Below are 24011 nucleotides of genomic sequence, written 5' to 3'. Positions count from 1 at the left end.
CCTCTCTCCCTCTCCTTTCCATTCATCTTGGTAGCCAGGGCCCCGACCGAGGTGGGCTCGGGTGGTTCCCTGGAGGGGCCGTTTCGCCTCACACCCTGCTTGCACCCTGCCCAGCCTCCCCAGCTGCCGTCTTGCCCTCACAGGTCAACCACTCTCCGAGCTTCTCCACTGACTCCTGGTTGGATAAAGAGGTAAAGGACAGTCTGCTGTATGACACTTTGGTCCTGATCAACCTGAGAAGCTGTGACAAAAAGAAAGTCTTGGAGGAGGAGAGACAACGGGCGCAGTTCCTGCAGCAGTGTCGTTCTCGGGAGACCAGGTACAGTAATGGGTCAATTCTAACAAATGATAATCCTGTTTGGAAAATTAATATATATTGGCAGGATGTGGCAGTTTGAACAGTTTTACTGTGGCTATTCCTTTGTTCCTAAAAATAGGAGATTAAGTTATAGACATAAATACCTGTGATGGATATGAGTTTATTAATATCATATGAAGATCCAGGGATTACCAATTCAAAAGTAAAACCATTTATCTATACAAAAAGGAAGATTTGTCCATCCTCCCCTTGCCACTGTGTGGGCAGGAGCCTCTGTCGCCCTGCTCCCTGCTGGGTAGCATTTACCTTTTAACAGAGGCCTTCCTCTGTAGAGTGAGAAAGAAGACAGGAGCCTGGCCAAGGAGTGGCTTTGTTGCTTTTCAGATCCCACGGTGGCCCGCTGCCCCCCGCATGAGCAGAGCCAGCCTGATCCTTCGGGACTGAGCTTCTGGAACCGGGGCATTGCATCTCGGTTTGGATGGCACTGTGTTTCTCAGAGCGTGTTCACGTGCACTGTCTTCCCTGGAAGGGGGATGGGTAGGCGGTAGCATGGGGTGTTGTATGGTCCTAATTTTGGAGCTAAGAAGACCAAGACTCTGGAAGGAGAACTGCCTTGTACAGGTCACCTCGCTGGTCAGTGGCAGGTCTGGACACCGAGCCCGCTGGGTGGGCTGCCTTCCATTAAACTCCTGGAGAAGGAGGCAGCGTCAGCTAAGGGGCGGCCAGGGCCCTTCTCTGGATCAGTCTCCTCGTCATGACTTGGCCCTGGGTGGCTCAGGGGCTCCTGGTTTCCCTGCTGTAAAAGGGGCTTATCGTTCCTCGCTCCCTGACCTCCACCTCCCCGGGGGGCTGTGAGGAAGAATGAGATCATCACAGCTCATAAAAGCTCATCAGCCTTATCCACAAAGCCCTCAAATTTAGCAAAACACAAGCTGTCAGTTCGCCAGAGAAGGGTAGCAGGGGCTGTGATTGGGAAGATGGCGACAGTCTGCCTCGTCAGAACAAAGCCAAGGGGGAAATAGGCTCTACTTGTAACGGGAGAGAATTTGGTGAGCTGTCAGGAAGACCGTTCCAACCAGCTCTCAGTACACTGTGACACTTGCTGTCCCGGAAGGGCTAGAATCTCCTTTCAGGGAAACTTTTCATGCGTTCATTTATTTAGGAAATACTGACTGACCACTGTTGCGTGCGAGGCCTCCGTCTGGCCCTAGATGACATCCGTGTCCTTGGAAAGGCCATGTCTTCTCCAAGCTCGGTCCCAGGAAACCCTAACTGCAGCCCTGTGTTCTGCTTCCCAACAGGAAGGAGGAAGTCAAGGGCTTTCAGGCCGTGCTTCTAGAGAAAACTGAGAAGTATGAAAAGGAAAACTGCGGAGGCTTCCGCCTGATTTATCCCAGTGTGAATTCGGAGAAGTATGAGAAGTTTTTCCAGGACAACAACTCCCTCTTCCAGAATACAGTTGCCTCCAGGGCTCGGGAGATGTATGCCCGGTAGGAAGGCTCCTGGGGCTAGGGGAGCAGGGTGTTGGGGGAAGAGGGGTTTGCCTGACCTGAGGGGTAACCTTGGGGCAGCCTTGAAGTTGCTTTGGTCTCGCAAGGACCAGGAATCGTAAGATTCTTTGGTGTGGGATGTTGTTAAGTGGATATGGGGCTGTTTCTAGAAACTCACCCATGAGACAGGCACCCCCACCCCACTCCAGCATGCCCAGCCCCTCAGGGCTGCCTCCTGGATTCATGCAGGTGTCAAATCTAAGGACCGGAAGGGACTCATCCCATCCGGTCCATTCCCCGCCCTCCACCTCATTTCATGGAGCAGAAAAAGGATCGTACAGCAGATAACAACAGAAGAGGCTCTAGAACCCCTGTCTCCTGAGTCATGTGACTGAGTTATTTCCGTCACATCATTGGCCAGAGAGGCCCAGCGTATGAAGGGGTCCAACGTGGGAGCCCCTAACTTTAGCGTCCTACGGAGACCTTCTTCCCAGCACCTGCCAGCTGTGGGATCTGGCCTACTGGGAAGTGAGGAGAGAGGTGGGGTGTGGTGAGTGGGGTGCAGCCCGCCACTCCACTCTATGAGGTGGGCAGGGCAGGGTGTCTCATTGCCCTCAAGGAGAGTGTCCACATTCCCAGCCCATCCCTAACCTACATGACTGTTCCTCACTGGGCAGGCAGCTGATCCAGGAGCTGAGACTGAAACAGGAGAAAATATCCTTCCAAACTAAAGATAAGAGGGTGGAAATGCAGGGGGAATCAGCAGGCGAGCGAGCGAGAGGCAAGAGCACGCAGCACTGGCGACAGAAACAAAGGCAGGAGTCCAAGACCGCCACCAGCCCGGCCTCCAAACAAGTAAACCTGGATGGGAGGGGAGCGCGCATGCCCAGCGCCCTTCCCTGGCTGGGGCCAGTCCAGGGGGGGATATGAGGAGACCGCTACTGAGATCTCAGGCACACTGAAGGAATGGGGCCGCATGGAGAGCTGGGCCCCGGGAGGGGAGCCCGGAGGCCTTCAGAGGATCCCTCCATCCAGGCAGAGAGGACTCTCACTGGTCTGCCCTTCTTCCTTCAGCTGGAGTAAAAGCAGCTGGGAGGCTGAGCACCATCCCCATGTAGGGAGTAGGCTCTAAGACTACCTGTGGTCATGGTCCCCAACTCTAGTTTGGGTTGGAATGCTCCCCTCCAGCAGGCCAGGGGCACAGCTGAGAGAGGAGGCCACAGGGAAAAGCTTCTGGGAGGCAGGACCTCAGAACACTACATGGGGTGACTGAACACAGCTGGTGCTTCCAGCCTGCTCTCTGCTCAAAGTGTGGACCAGCCTCTAGGCTGGGGCCAGCTATCCAGTTGTCCTATCATCTGAATCTCTGGATCCCCCGCTTCTCTGCCTAGCTCTCTCTTCTGGCTCCCTGGAAAGATTCATTGACTTTTCAGTCTATCTCCTTCTCAAAGACTTACCTGAAGGGACAGGTTTAGAGCAGGTTTTTATTTTTTAAAAAAATAAGTTTGTTAGGGTCATAGACCCTTCGAGAATCTGATAAAAGCTATGGAATCTCTTGCCATAACGTATACAAAGATACAATTTTAAAACTGCAGTTTCAAGTGGCTCAAAGGCCCCGTGAAACCATCCGTGAGCCCTTTAGGGGTCCTTGAACCCCAGGTTAAGAGCCCCCGATTAGAGAGACTTTGATTCTGATTGCTTTCCTCTCCTCCTCATCTCCTTTGCACCTACCCTCGGGTGCAGATGATCTGGAAGTGGACAGAGCTGGGTTCCCATGGGCTATACGTTTGGTTTCCTCCTTCCCAGTACCTCCAGCCATTGACATTAGAGTCCTGCACACCCGACTTGCTGTCGAGCATCAGAGACACAAAGAAAAATGAGACAGACAGCAGCCTCGAGCAGGAGGCCCCCAGGGAGGAGGCTGGCCCTGCTCCCCATAAGCCTACATCTGCGAGGCCTTACAGCTCTATTACTGACTTGAGGAATTCAAGCCTCCTCAGCTGCTCCAGGCCAGAGCTCAGTAAACCCGTCTCCGGAATCAAGGAAGCCAAATCCACCTCTGCAGTGAACACAGTCACCAGCACTGTGGTAAGTAGAGCAGTCTGCCTTCCCTGAGGGCCGAACTGGTGGTGGGGTGGGGTGGGAGGTGAGGTAGGAGTCTGGCTTTCTGGTCCCTTCTCTGCACGTACTATGGCCCTTTGAGTAAGCCACTTACCCTCTCTGGGCCTCGATTTCCCCACTTGTGAAGCCCAAGTTGTGGAATGGCATACTGTTAGGAGTCTAGACCTATACCTTTAGGGCTTTTAGAAAGGCCGTCTTATGCATCCCCTCTTTTGGGCAGGGTACCGCCTGTTGTGTTAGTTTCTGTAGGGCCGCTGTAACAAATTACCATAAACTTGGTGGCTTGAAGCACGAATCTATCCTCTCACCGTTCTGGAGGCTAGAGATCTGAAAACAAGGTGCTGGCAGGGCCACGCTCCATGTGAGGGCTCTCTAGGGAGGATCCTTCCTTGCTTCTTGCTAGATTCTGGTGGTTGCTGGCAATCCCTGGCATTCCTTGGCTTGTGGCAGCATAACTCCAATCCCTGCCCCTGTCATCACACAGACTTCTTCCTGTGCTTCTCCTCTGTTTCTTCACGTGGCTTTGTAAGGACACCAGTCATTGGATTTAGGGCTCACCCTAATCCAATATGAGCTTATTTTAACTTGAGATCTGCAAAGATCCTATTTCCAAATAAGGTCACCTTCTGAGGCTGTGGGTGTCCATGAATTTTCGGGGGGATATTGTTGAACCCAGTCCACGACCCAAACAGTGTTTTTCAAACTCCATTGTTGTACGGACACCTTTTGAAGGAAAGAAAGCTCTTTTAGATTCCAACTGTAAACTTAAATTATTTGTATAAATATATGCAAGTATAAAACCAGATATAAAGTCTTTACACGTATATAGCTCTTATGCAACTGCAAAACAAAACAAGTAGCACCAATAAAATTTGCATAAGATATTAATTTAATATGACAGTTGATTTTCTATTTTTCTGGAAACTAAGTTGCCACCTGAATGTAGTACCAGCAATGCTAACACAGGGTCTCTTGTGTTCATCATACCTAGGCCCACCAAGAGCTATGTGATGACTCTATTATAACTACTGGAAAATCTTCCGCGTTGTTGGGTCTTTGCTTGGTCCAAATGCAGTGCAGAGTAGTGCAATGTTTTTCAAATTTCTAACCATAGCCCATAGTAGAAATTCATTTTATTTCATAGTCCATCACATACACACACATACAACTGGAGAAAATTTTCTAAAACGGTGCTTAGCCACACTGCATATAGTGACTCATTCTTTTTTTTTTTTTTTTTTTTTTGCGGTACGTGGGCCTCTCACTGCCGCGGCCTCTCCCGTTGCGGAGCACAGGCTCCGGACGCGCAGGCTAAGCGGCCATGGCTCACGGGCCCAGCCGCTCCGCGGCATGTGGGATCTTCCCAGACCGGGGCACGAACCCGTGTCCCCTGCATCGGCAGGCCGACTCTCAACCACTGCGCCACCAGGGAAACCCTCATTCTATTCTTTTAAAAATATCCGTTACATGGGCTTCCCTGGTGGCGCAGTGGTTGAGAGTCTGCCTGTCGGTCCAGGGGACACGGGTTCTAGCCCTGGTCTGAAAAGATCCCACATGCCGCGGAGCAACTGGGCCCGTGAGCCACAACTGCTGAGCCTGCGCGTCTGGAGCCTGTGCTCTGTAACAAGAGAGGCCGCGACAGTGAGAGGCCCGCGCACCGCGATGAAGAGTGGCCCCCGCTCGTCGCAACTAGAGAAAGCCCTCGCACAGAAACGAAGACCCAACACAGCCAATCAATCAATCAATAGAAATGCTGTAGAATTATTTAAAAAAAAATACCCATTACAGTCCACTAAGTTAATTTCCTGACCTACTGGTAGGTTTGCAACCGTGGTTTGATAAACACCGTTACAAGAGTATGCTTTGGAGCTTCATCACGTTGGATTTGGCAATGATTTCTTGGATATGACACCAACCCCACAGGCGACAGAAGCAAAAGTAGATAAGTGGGACTACATCAGACTTAAACAGTCAACAAAATGAAAAGGCAACCTGTGGAATGGGAGAAAACGTTTGCAAACCATATATCTGATAAGGGGTTAATATCCAGAATATATAAAGAACTCTTACAACTCACAATGACAACAACAACAACCCGATTAAAAAATGGGTAGAGGCAGGCTTCCCTGGTGGCGCAGTGGTTGAGAGTCCGCCTGCCGATGCAGGGTACACGGGTTCGTGCCCCCGTCCGGGAAGATCCCACATGCCGCGGAGCGGCTGGGCCCGTGAGCCATGGCCGCTTAGCCTGCGCGTCCGGAGCCTGTGCTTCGCAACGGGAGAGGCCACAACAGTGAGAGGCCCGCGTACTGAAAAAAAAAAAAAAATGGGTAGAGGCTTAAATAGACATTTCTCCAAAGTGAAATCAGCCAGTCACAAAAAGACAGATACTGCATGATTCCACCTATATGAGGCATCTAGAGTAGTCAAACTCTTAGAAACAAAAGGTAGAAGGGTGGTTGCCAGGGGCTGTGGAGAGGCAGAAACAAAAGGATGTTTAATGGGTATAAGTTTCAGTTTTGCAAGTTAAAAAGGTTCTAGATATGTGTTGCACAACAGTGTGCATAGAGTTAACACTACTATACTGTACACTTAAAAATGGTTATGATGGTAAGTTTTACATGATGTGGGTTTATGTGAACCACAGCTACTGAAGCCTGCGTGCCTAGAGCCTGTGCTCCGCAACAAGAGAAGCCACCGCCAGGAGAAGCCCACACACCACAACTAGGGAAAGCCCGCGTGCGGCAACGAAGACCCAACGCAGCCAAAAATAAATAAAATTTTAAAATAATAATAATGAGTAAAGAGTATACTTTGGGGAATCTGGCTGCCACTGTTTAGATCCTGGGGTCTCCTTTTATTATATGTATGACTCCCATCTAGTCACTCTAATCTGCTTAAGCCTCAGTTTCCCCATCTGAAAAATGGTGTTTTCATAATAGTACCTACCAGCAGATCATCGTGAGGAGTAAACGAAAGGAGCCAAGAAAGTGGATCCACGAGTGGTGTTTATCACACAGGAGTCAGTACGCATTAGCTATTATTTTAATATAACTACTTCTTAAGACTGCCCTTGTTCTTTTTGCATTAACTTAAGGCTTAAAGCAGTACTATTGAACACTAAAGAGATTAAAAAAATAAGGCAGCTAACAACAATTCATTCTTTTTTTTTCTTTTTTGGATTTCATGTTGATTTAATCAAAATCATTGGTTCAGGATGTTGTATCATACTTGGTTCATTCAAAGCCTTTGACTGGTTTGTTTATTTACTTGTCCCTTTATCCCTATGCTCACCTCCCATTCATCTATCCACCATCTTTTGTTAGTTTGTTTCCTTGTAAAGAAGGGATTTCAAAATTTTTTTATAATCTTTATTTTGTCATTTTTATTTTAAAAAATTTTTTGGTCACGCTGTGTGGCATGCAGGATCTTAGTTTCCCGAGCAGGGAATCTAACCCGCGCCCCCTGCAGTGGAAGCACGGAGTCTTAACCACTGGACCACCAGGGAAGTCCCAAGAAGGGATTTTTTTAAATACATGCATTTAAAATCTGTTTAAATGTGATTGGGTTATTTATCTCATTCTATGTCCTATTTTTTTTCTTATTGAGCCCCACTCTTTTTTTCTAAAATCTTAACTGTACAATTCTGACAAATAAATACACCTGTGTAATCCATATCCCTATCACAATATAGAACTTTCTGATATTTCCCCAAAGTTCCCTCCTGCCCATTCCTAGGCAATTGCCCTCCTGCTCCCTGCATCCCTCCTCAAGGCATCCACTATCCTGACTCTGACTTTTTCCATCTTAGAGTAGTTTTGCCTGTTCTAGAATTTTGTGCAAATGGAATAATATAGTATATATTCTTTTGAGTCTGACTTCTTTAGTTCAGTATTATATCTGTGAGATCCATTCATGTTGTTGGGTATATCAGTTGTTTGTTCTTCTTTATTGCTGAATTGTGTTCCATTGTACAAATACACCGCAGGTTTTTTTTTTATCATTCTCCTGTTGATGGACATTTGGGTTTTCCCGGTTTTTATTCTTTTATTGCTATTGTAATTAAAGCTCTTATGAACGTTCCTGTACAAGTCTTTTTGTGGACATAGTTTTCATTTCTCTTGGATAATTACCTAAAAGAAGGATTACTAGGTCAAAGGGTAGATCTATGTATAACTTTATAAGAAACTCCAAAGTCTTTATTTAAAGTGATTGTATCTTTTGTACATTTCAGCCAACAATGAATGAAAGTACCAATTGCTCCACATTTGTCAACATTTGGTGCTATCTGTCTTTTAAATTTTAGCCACTCTAATGGCTATGCTGTGATTTCTTATTGCGGTTTTAATTTGCATTTCTCTGATGATTAAGCATGTCAAGCACTTTGTCAAATGCTTATTGGTCATTCTTGTATGTTTCTTTATGGAGAGTCTGTTCAAGTTTTTGCCTTCCTCCCTTTTAAGAAATGGGATTATTTATGTTTTTACTGTTGTGTTGTAGGAATGCTTTATATAGTCTAGAAACTTACCTATTCTTTTTCTTGATAGTGTTTTTTGATTAGTGAAAAAACTTAATTTTGACGAAGCTTATCAATTTTTCTTTTATGGTTTTTGCTTTCTGTGTCCTATATAAGAAATTTTCATGCACTCTCAGGTCACAAAGATATTCTCCTAGGTTTTTTCTAAAAGCTTTATAGCTTTAGCTTTGTGTATAGTTCCATGATCTGTTTCAAATTAACTTTTGAGTGTGCTAGGTGATGGGCACTAGGATTTTTTCCCCATATGCACATCTAGTTACTACACTATTTATTGAAAGACTTTCCTTTCTCATTGAATTGCTTGGGTGCCTTATAAATTCTAGTAAGGATTTTTGTCGTTGATTCTGTAGGATTTTCAACAAACAAGTATGTCATCTTCAAATAAAGATGGGTTTTACTTCCTTCTTTCCAATCTTTATGCCTTTTATTTCTTTTTCTTACCTTATTGCCTGGCTGGGATTTCTAGTACAGTGTTGAACAGGAGTGGAGAGAACAGATATCCTTGCCCTGTTTCCAGTCTTAAAGGGGAAACATTCCAGTCTTTTATCATTAAGTATGGTGTTAGCTGTAGGGTTTTTGTAGATATTCTTTACTAGGTTGAAGATGTTCGCTTCTATTCCTAGTTTGCTGAGAGTTGTTTTTAATCATGAATGGATGATGAATTTTGTCAAGTGCTTTTTCGGTATCAGTTGATAGTATCATATAGTTTTTCTACTTTAGACTGTTAATATGGTGGATTACATTGATTATTATTATTTTTTTTTTTGGCCACACCTCGTGACGTGCAGGATCTTAGTTCGTGGATCGGGGATCAAACCCATGCGCCCTGCAGTGAAAGCACAGAGGACTGCCAGGGAAGTCCCATCATTGATTAATTTTTGATCTTTAGCCAGTCTTACATTCCTGGAATAAACCCCACTTAACCATGATGTATTGTTCTTTTTATGCATTGCTGGATTCAACTTAATAATGTTTTGTTGAGGATTTTTTTTTTTTTTTTTTGCGGTATGCGGGCCTCTCACTGCCGCGGCCTCTCCCGTTGCGGAGCACAGGCTCCGGACGCGCAGGCTCAGCGGCCATGGCTCAGGGGCCCAGCCGCTCTGCGGCATGTGGGATCTTCCCGGACCGGGACACAAACCCGTGTCCCCTGCATCGGCAGGTGGACTCTCAACCACTGCGCCACCAGGAAGCCCTGTTGAGGATTTTTATGTCTGTGTTCATAAAAGATGTTAGTTTATAAGGTTTTATTTCTTCTTTTACTTTTTTTCTTTTTTTTTTTTTTTGGTCTGTTAGCTCCATAAAATAAATTGGGAAGTGTTCCCTCCTCTTCTGTTTTCTGGAAGAGATAGTGTAGAATTGTCATTATTTCTTATTTAAATATTCGGTTAGAGTTCTCCAGTAAAATTATCTTGGCCTGGAGATTTCTTTTCTGGAATATTTTAAACTACAGTTCAATTTCTTTAATGTTATGTATTTTATTTTGAGTGAGTTTTGGTGGTTTGTGGTTTTTGAGGTATCGGTCCAATTTATCTAAGTTGTTGGATTTATATGTGAAGAGTTGTTTATAGTACGTCCCTATTATCCTTGTAATGTCTGCAGAGTTTGTAGTGATACCCTCTCTTTCATTCCTGATATGGGTAATTTGTTTGTTCTTTCACTCTCTTTTTTTTCTTGGTAAGTGTTGCTAGGAGTTTATCAGTTAATTCTTTTCGAAAAACTGGGTTTTTGTTTCATTTTTTTTCTATTATTTTCCAATTTTTTATTTCACTGATTTCTGCCCTTATTAATACTTATGTTCTGCTTGCTTTGGATTATTTTTCTTTTCTTTTTTCTAATTTCTTACGGGGGAAGCTTAGAATGTTGATTAAGACCTTCTTCCCTAATAGAAACATTTAATGCTATAAATTCCTAAGAACAACTTTAGCTAGATACCACAAAGTTTGATATGTTTTCATTTTCATTTAGTCCAAAATATTTTATAATTTCACTTGAGATTTTCTTTATGACCCATGGGTTATTTAGAAATGTAGGGTTTTTTTCATTTAAAAAATTTTATTTTTATTGAAGTATAGTTGCTGTACAATATTATATAAATTACAGGTATACAATATAGTGATTCACAGTTTTTAAAGGTTATACTCCATTTATTTTATGTAAAATATTGGCTTTATTCCCCATGTTGTGCAATATATCCTTGTAGCTTATTTTGTACCTAATAGTTTGTACTTCTTAATCCCCTACCCCTATATTGCCCCTCACCCCTTCCCCCTCCCCACTGGTAGCCACTAGTTTATTCACTGTGTCTGTGAATCTGCTTCTTTTGTTTTTATACCCACTAGTGGGTTGTATTTTTAGAGTCCACATATGAGGGATGTCGCACAGTGTGTGTCTCTCTCTGCCTGACTTATTTCACGTAGCTTAATGCCCTCCAAGTCCATCCATGTTGCTGCAAAGGGCAACATTTCATTTTTTATAGCTAAGTAATATTCCATTGTAAATATAGACCACATCTTCTTTATCCATTCGTCTGTTGATGGATACTTAGGTTGCTTCCGTATCTTGGCAATTGAGAAATGCGTTGTTTAATTTTCAGTTGTTGGGAGATTTTCCTGGTGTTTTTCTGTTACTGCTTTCTACTTTAATTCCATGTCGTCAGAGAACATACTTTATATGATTTCAGTTCTTTTAAATTTGTTAGAGTTTATGTTATGACTCAGAATATGGTCTCTTTTGGAGAATGTTTCACGTGCACTTCAGAAGAATGTCTATTTTGCTGCTGTTGCGTAGTGAGTCGATTAGATCTGTTTGGTTGCTGATGTCGTTCAGTCCTTCTATATTCTTATTAATTTTCTGTACACTTAGTTCTGTTAATCACTGAGTTCTATTAATTACCGAAACCCACCTCAGGATTTCATCATGGACATGGGGGTACAGAGAGCAGAGAAAAGAAAAGACGAAAAAAAGGTCTTTGAGCCACAGCTATAGGGCTTCTCGTAGAGCTTTCTCTGTCTACTCCCCAGTAGCCACTTTTGAGTTTTGAGTTGCCTTGGGTTCAGGTCAGAGGATACTGGAGGAAAAACCGTAGACTCACTGCTCTCTTGCTGGTACTTTAAATTCTCATCTTCCTCAATCTGCCTGCTACTGTTTACTTTTCAGAATTGTCGGATAGCTACTCTATGCATGCATTCTGTGCAGGTTTTATAGGAACAGTCAGTGGGAGAGACAGATGCAGTATGCTTAATCCATCTCAGCTAGAACCAAGACTACTGTCCCTTCTCATTGTTTTAAATTTCCTTATCCCTTTGATGTCTGCATGATCCGTAGTGATATCCCCTCTTTCATGGATGATAAAAGCAATTTCTGTTTCCTCTTTTTTTAATCTTGATCTTACTATGGGCTTATCCATTTTATTAAGTAAAGAACCAGCTTTAAGCTTTGTTAATTTTCTCTATGGTTTATTTTCTATTTCATTGCTTTCCAGTATTATCTTTATTATTTCCTTTTTATTCTACTAGCTTTTAGTTTAATTCGGTCACCATTTTCCAGCCTTTTAAAGTAGAAAGTTAGATTATTTATTGTAAGCCTTTCTTCCTTTCTAATATGTGTTTAGCACTATAAATTTCCCTGTAAACACTAGTTTATCTGCATCTGTTGCATTTTTATTATCATTGTTTGAAATATTTCCTAATTTCCTTGTGATTTCATTTTTGTTCCATGGGTGATCTAGAAGTATATTGTTTAATTTTTTAATATTTAGGGATTTTCTAGATATCTTATGGTTATTAATTTCTGATTTAATTCCTTTGCGATTAGTAGAAATGCTTTGTTAAAATTTATCAAGACTTATTTTACGGCCCAGCAAATGATTTATCTTGATGAATGTTTCATGTGCACTTGGAAAGGATGTGTGTTCTACAGTTGTTGAGTATAGTATTCTGTGAATCAATTAGATCACTCTGGTTGACAGCGTCACTCAGATTTTCCATATCTAGACTGATTTAGTTTCTACTTTTTATATCAGTTGCTGAGAGATGGATGTTAAAATCTCAACCCCAATTGTGGATTTGTGTATTTCTACCTTTTGTTCTGTCAGTTTTTGTTTCATGTGTTTTGAAGCTCTTTTATTAGGTACACATTTATAATTATTTTGTCTTTTTGATGTAGTGACCCTTTTATCATCATGAAATGATAAAATCTTCTTTATCCCAGGTAATACTCCCTGTCCTAGAATTTATTTTGTTTGATATTAATATAACCACTCCAGCTGGTTATGGTTAGTGTTTGCATGGTATATCTTTTTTAAAAAAATTCTTTTAATTTCAACTCACTTTTCTCATTATATTTAAAGGATTTCTCTTATATACAGACATAAGTGGGTCTTACTTTCTTATCCAGTGTGACAACATCTGCCTTATAATTGGAGTACTCCATTTTCATTTAATGTAGTTATTAATACAATTTAGGGCTGAAATTCTGTTTGTTTTCTATACATATTTTCTGTTTCTGCTTTTTCCCCGTGTTCCTCCTTTTCTGCTTTCTTTTGGATCAATCAAAAAGTGAGTATTTGTTAGTTTTAATTTCTCCGTCATCTTTTTAGTTATAAGTTTTTGCCTTTTTGTGGGGGGTGTTATTCTATGGATTGCAATATTCATCTTCAGCTTGTCAGAATCTACTTAGAGGTAACGTTGTACTTAATTTTAAATATGGCAAAATTATTCTCTCTTTTGTACTAACATACACTACTAGTATTTACTGTAGTGCACATCTGTATACTGGTGATGAATTTTCTGTTTTTGTTTATCTGAAAATGTCTTTATTTAAAAGCCTTCATTTTGAAGGAGATTTTTGTTGGACCTAGAATTCTGGGTTAACATTATTCTTGAAGCACTTTCAAAATGCTGTTCCAGTTCTTCTGATCTTCTTCTTTTTCTTTTTTAATGAGAAATTAACTGTATTCATATCATTGTCCCATGTATGTAATGTGTCATTTTTCTCTGGCTGCTCTCTTTACCTCTGAATTTCAGCAATTTGAAATGCAATATGATGTAGTTTTATTTGTATTTATCCTATTTAGGATTCTTGAGCTTGTTGGTTTTGTATATTGATGTCTTCCACCAAATTTGAGAAGTTTCTCTCCATTATGTCTTCATATATCTTTCCTGCCTTATTTTGTTCCTCTCTGTTGTATTTTCTGTCTCTATCAGGACTCTAGGTAGCTCATATAAATAGAATCATACAATATTTGTACTTCTGTGTCTGGTTTATTTCACTTAGCATAATGTGTTCAAAGTTCATTTATGTTGTAGCGTGTATCAGAATTTCCTTCCTTTTTGAGGCTAAATAATATTCCATTGTGTGTATACACCACATTTTTTTTTTTTTTTTTTTTTTTGCGGTATGCGGGCCTCTCACCACTGTGGCCTCTCCCGTTGCGGAGCACAGGCTCCGGACGTGCAGGCTCAGCGGCCATGGCTCACGGGCCCAGCCGCTCCGCATCATGTGGGATCTTCCCGGACGGGGGCACGAACCCGTGTCCCCTGCATCGGCAGGCGGACTCTCAACCACTGCGCCACCAGGGAAGCCCATACACCACATTTTTTTTATCCATTCATTTGTTGGTGGACATTTGGGTTGTGTCCACTTTTGGCTATTGTGAATAATGTTGCTGGGAACCTTGGTGTACTTGTTTAAAAGGAGCAATCTAATAACTTATTTAGCATATATAGCTAGGAGCAGAATTGCTGGGTCACAGGATATTTGCAATCTTATCTAACCAAGTATTTCTAGATGGTTCACCAGAATGGCTGGACCAGCCTACATTCTCAACAGCAGTTCATGAGACACCCCCGCCCTTCCCACCAACACTGATATCCAGCTTTCTAATTTTTGCCAGTCTAATAGCTGTGAAGTAATACCTATTTCTCTGATTACCAGTCTCCAGGGTTTAAAATCTATCTCATGTTTAGAAAACCATAATTCAAAAAGAGTCATGTGCCAAAATGTTCATTGCAGCACTATTTACAATAGCCAGGACATGGAAGAAACCTAAGTGTCCATCAACAGATGAATGGATAAAGAAGATGTGGCACATATTTACAATGGAATATTACTCAGCCATAAAGAGAAACGAAATTGAGTTATTTGTAGTGAGGTGGATGGACCTAGAGTCTGTCATACAGAGTGAAGTAAGTCAGAAAGAGAAAAAAATACTGTATGCTAACACATATATATGGAATCTAAGAAAAAAAAAAAAAGGTCATGAAGAACCTAGGGGTAAGATGGGAATAAAGACACAGACCTACTAGAGAATGGACTTGAGGATATGGGGAGGGGGAAGGGTAAGCTGGGACAAAGTGAGAGAGTGGCATGGACATATATACACTACCAAACGTAAAATAGATAGCTAGTGGGAAGCAGCCGCATAGCACAGGGAGATCAGCTCGGTGGTTTGTGACCACCTAGAGGGGTGAGATAGGGAGGGTGGGAGGGAGGGAGACGCAAGAGGGAAGAGATATGGGAACATACGTATATGTGTAACTGATTCACTTTGTTATAAAGCAGAAACTAACACACCATTGTAAAGCAATTATGCTCCAATAAAGATGTTAAAAATAATAATAATAAATAAAATTGATCTCATGTTTAAAGACCTTCAGAGGAAGCTCTGTGGACACTCCCCACCATCTTCTGCCCTAGTGTTTAACCAGTTCATGGTTAAGAAACTGTTCTAACCAAAATCTTTCTTGCTGCTCATGAACTCAGCTCTTCGTCTGTTTGTTTTAATTAAAAATGGCATAGGAGGGAGCCCTTTGCTTTCCACAATCTCATTTTGGACCATTTTCTTTTTCAGCCTCTAACCTCAGTAGAAACCTTCCCAGAATTCACCACCCAGGTCTCAGACACCCCCCAGTCTCTGCTAGGGGTGACCATGGAGACCAGCTCTGAGTGCAGTAGCTCAGAGATGGACAGGGGGGCCTCCTTCAAATGCAAGCAGCAGCAGATGCCTTGGCACCTCATCCAGGAAAAATTATCAAACAATTCTCTGCCTACGAAATCCCAGAGCTTCTCAAGGAGTCTGAACCCAAGCTGGACTTTGCTAAAGAATGGCATGAAGAAGCAGCATCCCGTGTCAGAGCTGTTCGCCAGGGTTCCACTGAGGGAGAAGCTGTCCTTGTTCCCAGGTCACTACAGCCCAAAGCTGGTGCTGAGTGACAAGTCACGTGAGTGCCAGTGTACAGGGATGTGCGAAGAGCTTAGGGGATGGAGAAACCAACAGAACCTGTCCTAATCTTGGGGAGTGCCCCATCTGAGGGGGGCTGTATTCCCTGCCTTCAGGGAGACCCCAGTCTGATGGTGGAGACATAGTTTTTGTTCTTAGGGAGTCTCTAGTCTTATTGGGAAAGCAAAAAAATGATAAAAGTAGAGCTATGTCTAAGTACCCTCTTCAATCTTTCCTGTTCTCATTCAGATGAGGCCCACTCAACTGAGCCTGTACAAGTTGGGCGTGTTAAGTTTGAAAAAAAAAAAAAAACAACAGGGAAGAGAAACTGTTTGGAGGAAAGGCACAGTGGCTGATTCTGATGCAGCAGCTTCCGCCAATTTTCAGTGGGAGACCCTAGTGGGAGGTGGCCTTCGCCAGGAATTTGTGCTGAGTCCAGCAGCACAGACGGATGATGCCAATGCCTTTGCCTTTCCAGAAAACCCCTCCCTGCCCCGGGAGTGCTGCTTCTGCGGCCGAAGCTCTGGCGAGAAGAAGCAGCTGGATGTGCCCTCCCTCCTCCTCTTGCAGAATTCTCACAGCCATGCTGTTTCCCTGAAGGACCTGCTGGTGGTTGCCACTGCAGCCCGACTGGATCCGAGGCCTGGCAGAAGCCATACAGGTGCTGTGCGAGACCGGTGTACACAGGATCAGGAAGCGTACAGCCACTGCCTGACCTCTGGCCGAAGAGGATGTGAGAGGAACTAGGTAGGCCCACCCATATTCCCTTCATGTGTCTGGTGCACTGGCAGGCACTGTACATATACTTCTAGAACGTTGGGTAGGTAGGTGGACTGATAGATCCATAAATACATACAGGTAAGTAGACAATTAAGACTTAACCTCAGTCAAAATGTGACCCCCTTGCAATGTATATTTCTGCTATGACTGATCCGGCCCCGCTGCTTTAGGTACACTTAGCCTTGTCTTCCACTCATGGGTGAAATTGAGACAGTCGCTGATGTCGGTCCCGTAAGTAGAACCAGGCCAACCGTGAGGGGTTGATTTCCACACCTTTCGTGCTCTGCCAGCCTGGCCTAGGTCCAGGTCACTTGCCCTGAGAGCTGGCCCTGTGATGGAGTGTACTGAGGGCACGGAACACCAGGATGGTGGCGTCTGAGAAGATCTGGAAACAAAGACCCTTAAGCTTTGATTCCACTGTGTAAAAGGACCAAAGAGATAGCAAGGGAGCCCTCTGTCAGAAAGTTAGTGCTTCTAAAGGAAGGTGATATGTAAAAACTTAGGAGAACTCTACAACGTAGTATTGCCTGTGGTGGAGGGATCTGTGCTGCTCGGCGGATTATGGAAGGAGATACATTTTAATCATCTCCCTCACTCCTGCCAGCCACCTAAAGCAGACTGTGACCAGACAGTCTGCCCTGACCCCCTCGTGACCTGGAGCTCACACTGCAGAAGGGCTGGCGAGTGAACATCAGCCCATAGGGATCACTTTGGATGCTCATAAAAATGCATATTCCAAGGCCTGCTCCTGGAAATTCTTACTCAGTAGGTCCTACTGGGGCCCAGGAATCTGCATTTTAAGAAGCTCCTCTAGGTGATTCTGTTGGTCCTCTTACCACCATCAGAGAAAAACTGGGCCTGGTGTTTCCCAAACTTCCCAGATGATATGAATCATATGGGGCTCCTTGTTAAGCCTGTCGTTTCCAAGGCCACACCTCTGGAAATCCTGACACAAGAGATCTGGGACAGGCCACTGAGAATTTGCCTGTCAAGGAAGTATCTCAGGTGTGGTAGTGAACACTGTCCTGTGTTTAGACCCAGGTCTGGGCAGAGGAACCTGTGACGGCCAGGCCTGACCTGTGGGCCTGTGATAGGAACAAAACTCCCCAGTCCTGATGGGGCTCAAACCTACCCCCACTGTCTTCGGTTCGTGATTTTCCATAATTTTAAGTTATTTATGCTCCTACTTTTAAAGAGGGGGATCATGTAGCAGATTACAATAAAAACTTGTATTTAATATGACTGTTAAAATGAAGTTATAATGATCAGAAGCCACACAAGGAAAGGGAAGAGATAATTATATTGAAAGGATGTGATAAAGTGCTTCCCGTAATGACCATTGAATTTGGCTCTAGACAGAAAAAGCCAAACATAGCATTCTGTTTTGGACTTTGTGGTCTCCCCAGTCAGAATAGAGACTCCTTAAGGACATGGACTATGCCTCCACCATCGCACTGGGGTCTCTCTGAAGGCAGGGGCTCCATCCTCCCACCCCCACCCCACACTGAGCTCTTGGACATCCCTGTACACACTGGCACTCACATGACCGGTCACTCAGCATCAGCTCTGGGTTGTAGTGAGCTGGGAACAAGGACAGCTTCCCCCTCAGTGGAACCTTGGCGAACAGCTCTGACATGGGATGCTGCTTCTTCATGCCGTTCTTTAGCAAAGTCAGCTTGGGTTCAGACTCCTTGAGAAGCTCTGGGATTTTGTAGGCAGAGAAGGTTTCGATATTTTCATATCGAAAATATGAGTAAAGATAAGTTTACTCATCTAGTAAATAGGTGATTCTTTAGGGGAGACTTCCTTCCCTGCCTCTAATTTCTAAGAGCAGTTTGTCATGTGGTCGTTTGCTATTATAGACTTACTACCATCCATGGTGGATAATGGCTGAAGGTATTGACATGTTTTCTAATGAATATTAATGATGGTAAAGTTTACCCTTTTTTTGGTAGCGTACTCTCTAGGCGCCAGCACTCCTCTAAATATATATATATTATCTAATTTAATTATAATCATAACTGTACACTTTAGAAAAGAAAAAACTGGGGCTCAAAGAGCATAAGGCTTAACATTCAGGAGGTTCCACGGTGGTGGAGGAAGGATTTGAGTCAGACGTTGCCGATTCCCAGCCCTCGAGCTCTTAAAGCTACACTATTGTTCTTTCAAATGGCATTTTTGATATTAGGCTTCAGTTAGAGCTGAGGGAATAATAAATGGCTCTTTCGTGAAGGCATTTCTGTAGGAAGTAGTGATGGCCAAGGCCAAGCAGGGCTTCCTAGAATACCATGTGGTGTCACCAGATCTCAGAGCTGGTCCTCTGCTTTTGGATCAAATAATGGCTTCTAAAAATTCCCAACTAGCCGGATTGCAAAGGACTGACACATACAAGTCTGATTATGTACAGCAGAATGCCTGTCAACACACTGATTTACAAATGGAGCAGGATGTGGTGTGAGAATAGGGCTTCTGCATAATAAATAATGGTTGAATGAAAGAGGGAAAGAGCAGAACAGAAGTCCAAATTATGGATCCTGGGCTTTCTTGGTAGGTGTAATAATAAAATCTCCCACATCAAGTTTATGTACCGTATCTCATATAATCCTCAGGTCAGTGCTGTGAGTTTGGCAAGGCAGACATTATTCCTTTATCCTCAAATTGCAGATGAAGAGAATCAAGGTTCGGGGACATTAAATGATTTGCCCAAACTCACATGAGTGGTGGGCTCTGGACAACATAGCCTGATATTTCTTCCCCTTTACCACTCTGCCATGAACTTAGATCGCATCCTGACCCATCCTGAGGAATGGACCCCTGACAATTTCCTCCATTTTTCTGCTTAAATCTCTATGATCTCATCATCCTTTCTTGGGATCCACTTTCATAGTGAGTGGGCCACTTATTTAGGGGATAAATAGGCCATTTTGTAGGATTTTAAGGATGATTTAAAGCTTGCTAAAGCAGGGTGCCGGGCACCCTACTGAATAAGTAGCTGCAATGATGATGATGATGATGGTGATGGTGATGACGATACTGTGCTCGTGGTGTTGAGCCCAGCACTCTGGACACTTGCTTTTGGTGTACTAAAAGCTTTGCATACAGTATCTCAATCCTCAAAGCAGCCCTTTGTGGTAAGTACTGTTGTTATTTTCTTTTTTCAAATGAGGAGACCAAGGTTTAGAGAAGTTAAGTAACGTGCCCAAGGGCACATAGATACCAAGAGCTAAGTTTGTACTCTGAACTGCTACCACTTGTTGTCTGTGGCCAGCTTTTAAATGATCCATATCAAATGTTTGGGGCTGTAAGGATGCAGGAAGATGAATGTTGTATAGGAGATCAGCTCGGTGCTTTGTGACCACCTAGAGGGGTGGGATAGGGAGGGTGGGAGGGAGACGCAAGAGGGAGGCGATATGGGGATATACGTATACGTATAGCTGATACACTTTGTTATACATCGGAAACTAACACAACATTGTAAAGCGATTATACTCCAACAAAGATGTTAAAAAAAAATAAAGTTTCTGGTTACTGTGGATGTGAATCACCTGAGTGCCTCCTGACCCATTAGATAGGAATGATGACGATGAGTTAATTGGCTGGAATATTCTAGAAGCCATTTTAAAGGAAAATCTAAGAAAAATCTTTTTTTCTTTTCTCTTTCCAGAATCAGACTGGATCTCTGCCACTGTGTCCCTTTCCTCCTCTTACTCCCAGGAAATGATTTGTTTCTTCCTACAGTGTCTACAATGCCCATAGAAGCAACTGAGTTTTATTTCCTCATCTAGACATCCTGGTCTTATGACTACCACCCATTAGCACCCTGAGGCTAATAGCCTTGACTTTTGTGCCCCCCCACCACCCCACCCCCCCCGTTAGCTTACAGTGCTGGAGGACCATGACTTCTGGGAGTTACTGGTGCTGCCCAGGACACACCCCAGTTGCCCCACTAGTGACATTCCTGTGGGTCCCGCATAGAGCACTGTCATCCAGAACACTCCCAAGGACAGAGCAACACGAAGGGAGGAGAGCTGCAGAGAAGGACTCACAATTTCCAGGAGCCCAAAGCCCTCAGGGCACCAACAGGCCAGTGTCAGTTTGTCTTCAACTCCAGAGAGAAAAGACAGAAGGCTAAGCTTGATGGAGAACTCTGAGCCCTGAGTAAGGGAGTTGAGGCGGTTGTAACTTCATCAGGTAAAGCCCAGACCTCCTCCTATGCCAGCACCTCAGTGTGCAAACATCTTCTGCCTATCTCCCTTACCAGCCTAACTCAAATTGCTGATGAAGACAGAGGTGAGGTGAGAGTACCCTGTCTGCAGGTGTTTCTCCCACTGACCTGCAGGAATGATGCATCTTCCCCTCGAGTGTGCGTTAATCAAATAAACTGCCATGCTCCATGCCAGGATAAGCCGCCTGAGCCCGAGTGAGAATGGGAAGGGGCGGGTGGGAGAGAGTTCTGAGCGCCTCTCATTAAGAGAGCCCCAAATGTGTCAGGAGGCTCTGAAGAATTCTTTTGGATGAGTGGTCTTCAATAAGCCATGTCCTCCTTGCTGGGAGCCCGCAGCCTGAGGTGGCCCTTTTGGGGGCACCATGGCTGCCATGTCTCTGGCTAGCATAGGGCCTGGCTAGACTCGAGGCGTAACATCTCAGTTTGTCCGCCAGCTCATTCTCTACCCTCTCCAGGAATGTGAGCCAGGAGTTTTGCCTCACTTGCTCTTCCTGAGTTAGATCTCTGGGATGAGCTTTAGAGGAGGAGTATGGAGCAGAAGAGGAGGGAGAAGGGTGAGGTCTGAAGTCAAGCATCTGCTTTGCAATGTTGACTCGCTTTGCTTGATGGATTCCCAATGGGATGAATTTCTGGCCTCAAGGATGTCAGGGGATTATGAGATTACCCTTCAGGCAAAAGACTTTAATTATCCAAGATATTGAATGGAGAAGTTAGGCTCTAGCCATTTGTGTCCAGCTGTGAAACACATACAAAGACACACCACCTTTATCCCGACCTAGGCCTGATTATCAAGGACTCCTGGTAGAGGGTTCTTTTTAGTAGTAATTCAAGGCCCACCTGAATACCAGAAGAAGGAAGCCCTGGTTACCACTGGGCAGGCTAGTAAAAGCTTAACTGTCACCTCACCCCCTTTCACCAGCCCTTTCCTGATGCCACTGTCACTATCAGATTGCCATAGGTCATAGTCTGGCCCAGACAAAAGATGTAAGACTTGCTGAAATGGGGCTTCCTGGAAGCTCTGTATCTTTCCCCTTTTCTCCCTAGTCACCAGCCCCAGCCACTCAAGGTTCCTGAGCTGATAAAAAGGAAGTCTCTTAATAAGGTGAAGTCAGAATTATTTGTCTTTCTAAGGGACAATTTTGATCCTAGAGACAGGGTCGGCTTCCTGGGCATGCAGTCTGTGCAGTCACCCAGGGCTCCACACTAGGAAGGGCCTTGCGTTTGGTTTAATGCTCTGCCGTTACCATCTTGAAATGCTGAATAAGTTTTCAGTGAGGAGTCCTGTATTTTCATTTGGCACTGGGTCCACCAAATTAGGTAGCTGGTCCTGCCTATAGAGACTGTAACGGCTCTGAGTTGTCCAATGAGAAGGCAAAACAGTAGTCTGCCTGTCTAGCCCCACCCGCCTCCTGCCTGGGGCTATGCAGAGCAGCTGTCTGCTGAATGCTCATGGGGGACAAAAGACGCTTGTGGTGGTCCTTGCCTCCATGGAGTGCACAGTCGGGTAAGACAGGTCCACGGAGAACTAGCCTGAGTTAAGTGCCGCTGAAAAAGAGCATCGGTGGATGAGAAGGAAACGCTCTCACACCCAGCTGCGAGGATCAAGTCTGCTTCAATAGAAGAGGTGACACTTGAGGTGACAGAAAAAGATAAATGGACTGTTTTTTATTAAAAAGATTTTTAATGTAAGAAAGTTTTCCATTTCAGCGATGATTTATTTGCCTTTGCATGAAGTTTTGTCTAAAAATTTAAGTTCAGAAAAATTTAGGTTCAAATCCCTTTCTCCTACAAAATTTTCTTTTAGGACTTAGGGGGCGTGGGTTCAACCCCTGGTTGGGGGAGTTCTGCATGCCGCGCATGTGTGGCAAAAAACAAAGCAAAACATTTTAAAAAAATTGATGTATATAGTTGACATACAATATTATATCAGTTTCAGGTGTACAACATAGTGGTTCAATGTTTACACACATTATGAATTGACCACCACCATAAATGTAGTAACCATCTGTCACCAAACAAAGTTATTACAATATTATTAACTACACACCCTATGCTGTACATTACATCCCTGTGATTTATTTATTTTATAGCTGGAAGTTTGATTCTCTTAATCCCCTTCACCTATTTAGCCCAACTTCCTCCCCTCTGGTGAACACCAGCATGAGTCTGTTTCTGTTTTATTTTGTTTGTTCATTTGTTTTGTGTTTTAGTCTACATATAAGCGAAAAAAATTGGTATTTGTCTTTGACTTATTTCACTTAGCATAATACTCTCTAGAATAGGGAGGGTGGGAGGGAGGGAGACACAAGAGGGAAGAGATACGGGAACATATGTATAACTGATTCACTTTGTTATAAAGCAGAAACTAACACACCGTTGTAAAGCAATTATACTCCAATAAAGATGTAAAAATAATAATAATACTCTCTAGAACTATCCATGCTGTCACAAATGGCGAGATTTCGTTCCTTTTTATGGCTAGGTAATATTCCATTGTGTATGTATACCACATCTTCTTCATCCATTTATCTATCGATGGACACGTAGGTTGCTTCCATAACTGTCCTATTGTAAATAATGCTGCAATGAACATAGGGGTGCATATATCTTTTCTAATTAGTGCTTTCATTTTCTTTGTATAAATACCCAGAAGTGGAATTTCTGGATCATATGGTAGTTTTACTTTTCATTTTTTTTTTTTTTTGCGGTACGCGGGCCTCTCACTGCTGTGGCCTCTCCCATTGCGGAGCACAGGCTCCGGATGCGCAGGCTCAGCGGCCATGGCTCACAGGCCCAGCCGCTCCGCGGCATGTGGGATCCTCCTGGACCGGGGCACGAACCCGCGTCCCCTGCATCGGCAGGCGGACTCTCAACCACTGCGCCACCAGGGAAGCCCTACTTTTAATTTTTTCAGTGACCTCTGCACTGTTCTCCATGGTGGCTGCACCAATTTATGTTCCCATCAACAGTGCACGAGGATTCCCTTTTCTCCACATCCTCACCAACACTTGCTATTTGTCATCTTTTTGATAGTAGGGATCCCGACAGGTGTGAGGTGATCTCTCATTGTGGTTTTTCTTTGCATTTCCCCGATGATTAGTGATGCTGAACATCTTTTCATTTGTCGGCCATCTGTGTGTCTTTTTTGGAAAAATGGCTATTCAGGTCCTCTGCTCATTGTTTTAAATTGGATTGTTTGGCTTTAAAAAAAATTCCTATTGAGTTGTGTGCTATTTCTTTATATATGTTGGATATTAACCCCTTACCGGATATATCATCTACACATATCTTCTCCCTATAAATAGGATTTTATAAAGTGTATA

General features: G+C 43.7%; 1 protein-coding gene across 1 annotated transcript in view; it reads left to right on the top strand.

The window, feature by feature from the left end:
* TTLL6 (tubulin tyrosine ligase like 6) overlaps positions 1-20882 on the top strand; it is a 32731-nt gene extending 11849 nt beyond the window's left edge. The window contains exons 8-14 of the mRNA XM_049702533.1: positions 144-319; positions 1621-1809; positions 2487-2664; positions 3616-3897; positions 15315-15684; positions 16162-16430; positions 20128-20882. Of these exons, the coding sequence (XP_049558490.1) occupies positions 144-319; positions 1621-1809; positions 2487-2664; positions 3616-3897; positions 15315-15684; positions 16162-16430 (1464 nt within the window). The 3' untranslated portion in view covers positions 20128-20882. The remainder of the gene's footprint in view (positions 1-143; positions 320-1620; positions 1810-2486; positions 2665-3615; positions 3898-15314; positions 15685-16161; positions 16431-20127) is intronic.
* Positions 20883-24011: the final 3129 nt, after the last annotated feature.

The sequence above is a fragment of the Orcinus orca genome, chromosome 19 (assembly GCF_937001465.1).
Source record: "Orcinus orca chromosome 19, mOrcOrc1.1, whole genome shotgun sequence".
Lineage (NCBI taxonomy): Eukaryota > Metazoa > Chordata > Mammalia > Artiodactyla > Delphinidae > Orcinus > Orcinus orca.
Note: the sequence above shows the minus strand (reverse complement) of the source record. Positions and strands in the feature narration are given on the sequence as shown.